Genomic DNA, 8,122 nt, shown 5'->3' with positions numbered 1-8,122 from the left:
CCCCAATTAAATGGTGCCTGAAAGGGAGCAGTGCGGTGGGACGGTACCATGCGCAGGGTACCTCGGTCATGGAGGAGGATGGGGGAGAGCACTGGTTAATTACTCCCCCTACCCACCTGCTCGAGAGTGAAACCGGCAACCTTTGGGCTACAAGACTGACGCCCTAACCGTACCCATGACGGAGGTGTATTAAGTAGAAGTTGAAGATTTGTTACAGATGTAATTACAACACTGGTAGTGTGTGATATAGCTGCAACGATGTATTATCATACCACTAGTGTTGGATGGATCCATAAAGGAATCCATTCCACTGTATACATCCCTTTTTATGTTGCAGTACTGTGTGTCACCAGACACACACTGAATGATTGATGTATGAGTATGAGGCCTACCCTATTCACTTGTGGGCTTGGATGGCCGTGCCCTTCAAAAGATATACCGTTAGTAGTGTGACCCCAATACAATCTGCAATAATATTTGGAAATCTGATGGAATAAATTGGCTGGTGCTTTGGCTGTATCAACAAAAATGTATTGTGACATTATGACAGTCAATGTTTAATTGGTTGGTGCTTGGTCTGTGTCGACCAAAGACGTAATGTAACATTATGTAGGCCTACTGTATTCACACTGTATTCTTATGATTATTGTAATTATGTATTTGTGGACCAGGCCCTTCGTGAAGCTGAAGGAGGGTGGGAGTGGCAGTGGGAGTGGCAGTGGGCGGAGCAACATCTCTCGCTCCTCCTCCAGCACCAGCAGCTTCAGCAGCACCACAGGAGAGGGGGAGGGGCTAGAGGAACTCATGGATACACAGGTGAGACGCACGCACGCACGCACACAGACACACACACACACACGCACGCACGCACGCACGCACGCACGCACGCACGCACACACACGCACACACACACACACACGCACGCACGCACGCACGCACGCACGCACGCACACACACACACACACACACACACACATTGCCAGGCAGCAGTCTACATCTGAAATTACCTGTCCTCTGGGGCCAGAATAAAAGTAGCCTGAGATCATTCAGTTGATCAATTGATGTTCCAGATATTGATAACTCACTCTGTCTCCCCCATGGCTGTGGAAGGCTACTGTTGAAGTTATCACTTTTGGCAAACTCTGCTTTAACCACTGCCAGAGTCGCTGACAGCTTAAGCTGGGCCCAGGACAAAGCCATCTGGATGCCCCCCACCCCACCCAATACATACAATGTAATGGGAACCCAGTTCTGGGCCCCCTTCTCTCTGGGCCCAGGACAGCTGACCCCTTTGCTCCCCGTAGGCTTCCCTGACCACTGCCATTGATCTATGCAAAGCCGTGTAATTCTTAATTGGATTGATTTAACAATCCTTGCACAGATAATTAGCTGTTTCCAGAGTAAGCACTGTGCCAATAGCAAGAATCAATTGTGTGCTTATTTGTTTGCCAAAATAAGTGTCTTAGAATCTCGCTCACATAGAATCACCTTATTCCCAAGGGGTGAATCCATTTACTTGTTGTAGACACTGCTGGTCCGAGACTGCCACCTACATCCAATCATTAAGCATCCTTTGCAAGACAAAACCCATCATCTAATGGAAGCTCTCAATTGCTAAAGCAACACTTTCTTTTCCCAAAGATTTAGTATAACCCTTCACAAGTCGGACATGTGGGCTTTTCTCACCAGTTTTCACCAAAATCAACCACCTGCCATACTCATTTGGGGGAAAGCACAGGAGAATCACCATTGAATTGCATTGGATGGGTGTCTCATTTCAATGCAATTTGAATAACGTTATGTTAAACTGTGTGACAACAAATGAGCATGACGATAACTTGCAGGGACCGTTACGACGTAATATCTACGACAAGTGGGACTTGATTGGCATTGTATGTGCCTTTGCCATTTATGTCCCCATTGGTGTTAATGTAAACAAAAAAACTATGTAGACTAGGACAGTGGTTCTTAACCTGGGGTGCGGGCACCCCCCTGGGGTAGTGTGCATCAGATGCCCCCTATGAAAAGATATTGCCTTGGCCCTATAGTAAAAATGTTCTACACCCAGTAGAAACACACTGTGTAAAATATTTTGAAATTTGGATGAAGTCTACCGGGGCCACCAGCCCCATGAAAATACAAAATAATGGTGATAGTCAGACTCTTGGAATAGAAATGGACATTTTGCTGCATAAAGATACCCAATAAAAAACATATTGTCTCAGCTCTGTGATAAAAAATGTTCTATGCACAGTAAAATCACTCTGTGTAAAATATTTTGAAATTTAGATGAATTCTACCGGGTCCACCAGGCCCATGAAAATACAAAATAATGGTGATGGTGATGGGCAACCTGGATTCCAAAGCTGAAGTCCAGTGCCACATATTCCAAATGACATACCTAGTTTTTACCTTTCCAGTTAGGGCAATTGGACAGGTAAAACCAGGTAATTTGAAATCTGTGGCACTGGATTGTAGCTTTTGAATCTAGGTTTGCCATTGTCTTAAAACAGAGGTGGACAAACCGCGTGACACATTTGCCCCAGCCAATATAATGAACCAGCTGAGCCTAATTACCACTTAAGCCAGGTTGATGAGGTAATTAGTGAGATCACCTGTATTGGGAGCACAAACAGAAGGAATATCTAAGCAGGTTGTGTATTCAGTCGATCCACTTACACAGACTTCAGTCTCAGGACAGACTGATAGTCAAACTGCTATATTTAGGCAAAATTGCTGTTTTGCAACACAATATCAATTCCTTGCTGCCTTGGACCACTGCTAGTATCAAGCAAGAGATCGCAAAGCTGCATGACTGTTATATTTGTGTGTTTCACCTGTGGGCCTACAATTCATGGAGGAACATCTGTACTAAAGCTGTGAATGTTCCTTGGAATGCCTAGGCTACAAAGCAGTCAATACAACTGTATTGAAGAGTGCCATTACTTCTTTATCCCATCGCCTGTGGTAGTATTTCACTTTACTCCATCAGATGAGTACCATAACTTACCTGAGAGGCCCTTGGCAATGGACTCTGGACCTGGTGATACCCATGACATACCTAGAAGCCACTTAAGGTTTTGGGAAGCCACTCTTTCCAACATCACTACTGCAGGGATTTCTTAAAAAAACACAGGTCATTCCAAGGAGCATTCACAGCTTTAGTACAGATGCTCCACCAGGTATTAACAGCTACCTGTACAATCCTGTAGGCCAGACATGATCAACTGGTGGACCCAGGTCCGGATGCGGACCCAAACACAATGTCATCCGGACCAAGACAAAGTCCATCTGTATTTAATATGTATAAATTATACATGAGATTTCGCTGCCATGCGATTTATAGCCCTAGGTGTATTTCTGCGAAGCCAGTCTTATGACAAATAAAAGTATCATCACTATGACAACTCAGTGAGTGAGCAAGAGGCCAGTGCGGCCAGCGAGTGAGGCTATTTTCTGCATCGGTCCGTAGCGACTTTTTTGGACCCTGGAAACATAAGAAATTTGGCGAGTGGACCTTTTCAGTTTCTAGTTGAGCACCCCTGCTGTAGGCCCACAGGTGAAGCACACAAAAGTCATACAACTTCGCAATCTCTTGCTTGATACTGGCAGTGGGTCAGCTGGTTCATTATATTGGCTATATTTGGAATATGTGGCACTGGACTTTGGAATCCAGGTTGCCCATCACTATCACCATTGTTTTGTATTTTCATGGGCCTGGTGGACCCAGTAGAATTAATCTAAATTTCAACACATTTTCCACAGAGTGATTTTACTGTGCATAGAACATTTTTTTATCACACAGCTGAGACAATATGCAGCAAAATGTCCATTTCTATGGGCGATAAATAGGGCCCGGGCACTTTTGGATTTAAGGGGGCCCCCTCATTATTATTAGTGCCAGAGACCTGACTCACCGGTGGGCCCCGCACCCTCATGGGCCCCTATTGTCAGTAATGTAAAAAATATAAGAATGGGGGCCCACGAGGGTGCGGGGCTCACCGGGAAATGCCCTCCATGCCAGATGGCCAGTCCAGCCCTGTTTCTATCCAAGATTTTGACTATCACCATTATTTTCTATTTTCATGGGGCTGGTGGCCCCGGTAGACTTCATCCAAATTTCAAAATATTTTACACAGAGTGATTTTACTGTACATAGAACATTTTTATCACAGAGCTGAGACAATATGTTTTTTATTGGGTAGCTTTATGCAGCAAAATGTCCATTTCTATTCCAAGATTCTGACTATCACCATTATTTTGTATTTTCATGGGGCTGGTGGCCCCGGTAGACTTCATCCAAATTTCAAAATATTTTACACAGTGTGTTTTTACTGGGTGTAGAACATTTTTACTATAGGGCCAAGGCAATATCTTTTCTTATACAATAGTTAGATCCGGTCAATTTATTTTGCGATGTCTGATTGGACGACACGCGTTCTACTGGCATTCTACGCGTCGGTAAGGAGGATGATGTCTAGGTGGACATCAACTGATGCACCCTACCATGGGGGTCCGCCAGAGATTCCAGGGGGTGCACAGAATTTTGTTTGTGTAGAGGTTGTGACCAAAACTATTCTTGCAAACATTATAATTAGGCCAAATTAAGTCCAAATTAAACAAGTTTTGCTCCCTATTTAAAGTCATTAAGGTATTGATTGATCAAGCGAGAGTCATTGTAATTAATCACTCATTTATCTTTTTTTATTGCATATAGGCTACATAAATAGAAGTTTGTGTTCGGGGTGCACGGCTTGTCTTCGGCACAAGTAAGGGGGTGCGTTAAGAAAAAAGGTTAAGAACCCCTGGACTAGGAAGTAGGAACAAATACTAGCTTGTCTGCTTTGATATTCCATGTGGTGGGATTGAGCAATAATGGCCACATGAAGTTTGGTGTAGTTTGCTAACTGTTTAATGACATTAAGCTAAATTAATCATCTTCCTCCCATAGGCGCTAATGTGAAATTTCCCCTATGTCATCATGATGGTACTTTTGCAACACGGTAGTGACACAGACTTAGTGAATAGGCATATTGAGTACATCTACTGCACAGACACTTCATGATCTGGGGTTTTTATATTTTGGGTTTGATCTAATTGGGGATAACTTACTTACTTAGGCCCATCGCTCCCAATGGATCATAGACCATCAATGACATGGGGATAAGGTGTATACATAAGTGCAAAGCATATTCGAGATGAGAGCCGCTGAGAGTTTTGGGCGGGCCCTGGACAAAGTCATTTGAAAGGGCCCCCCATCCATGACGCACAATTATAATGAGATGTCCCAACGCCGGGGCCCCTCTCTCCCTGGGCCCGGAACAACTTACCTGTTTCTTCTCTCCATCTAAACTCCCCTGTTCAGGATATTGAAGTGCATTTAAATATACTCATAAAGTCTTTGGTCTGATTCTGTTCTATTTGCCAGGTAGGGCTTCATTTCAAAGTACCGCACATCAAAGCAAGTATCATCTTACAAACTCCTTAACTCATTTGTCACATCAACCCCCTTTTTTAAATGTGCTATATATATGGATGTATTACAGTCAATTATTTCTAGGAAGCAAGCTCCACATTATATTATTAAAAGTGTAGCATCCCAGCAAGATTATGTGGTCTTAAACCATGCAGGATTAAAAACCCATAATACCCTGAAGGCTTAAACATTTAGTCAGACTAAATAAATATGTGGGCCTTTAAAAAAAGGCACAATGTGTCTAATACAGCATATTTGAGAAGGGAAATATGCACGGACTCAGCAGTAATACAGATGAATCTATTGCAGTGTTAGACATAAGCACCAGTTGCATGCGTTGCGTGGACTGGTAATCTGGCATACAGGCCACTCCCCCCCTGGTCTTCAGAGACCAACACTGTTGGGGTTTTAAAAAAGACTGAAGGAAAAAAATCCTTGGTCCTTTTTTCCTTCAGTCTTTTTTGAACATTGAACCCCTTCCAAGAGCACCAGTTGGTTTTGAGGGACACTAGTAGCGCTCTACCAACTCTTCTACTGTTGGGGTTTTAGTGGGTTTTTTCATACAGACTGACTGGCCCACAATTAGGAGGATGCCGCAAAAAAAACGCCAGGGCCTGTTTTTGGTCCCTGTCCAGCTCTGGTTGTGTGTCCAGCTGGAGCACTCTGGCCTGCTGCTGCTGCTATTGGGGTCATTTGTTCATCAGTAATTAAGTTACGTGCCAACAGCAGACAGTGTTAATGAAGAATGAGGCATCTATTGGATAACAGTGTCACTAATGATGATTAGATGTAATGAGAGGGAAGGGGTGGGTTCGAGTGTGCGTGTGTGCGCGTGTGTGTGTGCGCGCGCGCGCGTGTGTGTGTGTGTGTGTGTGTGTGTGTGCGTGCGTGCGTGCGTGTGTGCGTGTGTGCGTGCGTGCGTGCGTGTGTGTTGGGGGGGGGGTAGGTTGAGGATACAGATGCATAAGCAGCTTTGATAGGCTTCCTTATGTTCTTCTCTCATGTTCTCCGTCTCAGTCTCACTCATCCATCTTTCTCTCTCTCTCTCTCTCTCTCTCTCTCTCTCTCTCTCTCTCTCTCTCTCTCTCTCTCTCTCCCTCTCCATCTCTCTCTCTCTGTGTCTCCCTCTCTCTCTTAATCTCTAATTCACTCTCACTCTGTTTCTCTCTGTTTACCACTAATCTTTTTGCTCTGTCTCCATCTTACTTGCTAACTTTTAATGCTGTTAATCTTGAATTTCTTGGTTAGTATCACTCTTGTAATACCCTTTTCTATATCTCTACTGTTTGCCGCTCCCCCCTTCCCTTGTGTGTTTGTTTGCTTATTTCCTCCTCTACCAGAGCAGCCACCACTCCACAGCCTCCTCAGTCTTCAGTCCATCCCTGAGTGTGGACAGCCAAACATCCAGCACCCCGCTCATCATGTGCCGCAGTCCAACAGCAGGTACACAGGCGCGCGCGCACGGACACACGCACACTTATGCACACACGCACGCGCACAGACACATATGCACGCACGCACGTGCACACACACGCATGCATGCACACACACACGGGCACACACATGCATGCATGTGCACACACACACGGGCACACACACACATGCATGCACGTACGCAAGCATGCATGCACGTACGCACACACACGCATGCACACACGCACACACACACACACATTCATACACACACATTCATACACACACACGCACATACGCACACACACACGCATGCACACACACGCAGACACACGTACACATGCACGCACGTACACACGCATACGCACACAAGCACACACACACACACACACACACACACACACACACACACACACACACACACACACACACACACACACACACACACACACACACACACACACACACACAAACAACACACACACACTCACACACACTTTGTATGCACACATACATATACACACAGTATATATGCATGCTTTCATACATGCATGCAATACATATGGTTTATCTATGCACACACATACTACTGTGCATGGCATAACTACCCATGCATTATGCAAAGATGCATATTTCTGATTATATTAGCCTATAAGAAGACACTATACTTGCCCAGCCTTTCTGTCTGCCTTACAAAAACACTGTATCAATTCTCGGGGAAGCCAACAGGGAGGAACAAAGGGGTCGACTGTCCCAGGCCCATGTAGAAGGGGGCCCAGAATTGTGTCCCTGTCGTGCCGAAAAGCGAGTCCCTGCCAGAACACGAGTGCCCTCATTGAAACCAATGACATTTTTTGAGAGAAAATTATACTTATTTTTGCAGCATGAATTACATAATTTATTAACTAAAAATATGCCTAGGAAACATTACTCGTCCTCCACTTAATATGAGCTATTTGAATGAAACCGTAATATTTATTATGACCATTCTTCGATTTTTTTACGGAAATAATACTGAAATTGTAACCAGCTCTTTGTAATACTTCCAGAAGGAATGTAGATGCTTTATTGATAGGCTTTCCATCTTAAATTGTGTCGGATTTGTCTGCAAAAATGGGTAAAAAATATCTGAAAAATTGGTAATTGGTTTCCATTGGTTTCAATGAAGGCACTCGTGTTCTGGCAGGGACTCGCTTTTCGGCACGACATCCCCATTACATTGTATTGAGTGGG

General features: G+C 44.4%; 1 protein-coding gene across 13 annotated transcripts in view; it reads left to right on the top strand.

The window, feature by feature from the left end:
• The window catches only part of rap1gap2a (RAP1 GTPase activating protein 2a), a 197,021-nt gene that overhangs the window by 183,841 nt on the left and 5,058 nt on the right, over positions 1–8,122 (top strand). For 11 of the 13 annotated variants that reach the window (XR_010035882.1, XR_010035881.1, XM_063205797.1 and 8 more), the window contains 2 exons: positions 672–816; positions 6,817–6,919. Coding sequence is in view for 10 of the 13 variants with exons in the window: in XM_063205797.1 (XP_063061867.1) it covers positions 672–816; positions 6,817–6,919 (248 nt within the window). In the remaining 3 variants the exon portion in view is untranslated. The remainder of the gene's footprint in view (positions 1–671; positions 817–6,816; positions 6,920–8,122) is intronic. The other 2 variants (XR_010035883.1, XM_063205796.1) reach the window with 1 other exon arrangement.

The sequence above is a fragment of the Engraulis encrasicolus genome, chromosome 8, assembly GCF_034702125.1.
Source record: "Engraulis encrasicolus isolate BLACKSEA-1 chromosome 8, IST_EnEncr_1.0, whole genome shotgun sequence".
NCBI classification, from domain to species: domain Eukaryota; kingdom Metazoa; phylum Chordata; class Actinopteri; order Clupeiformes; family Engraulidae; genus Engraulis; species Engraulis encrasicolus.
Note: the sequence above shows the minus strand (reverse complement) of the source record. Positions and strands in the feature narration are given on the sequence as shown.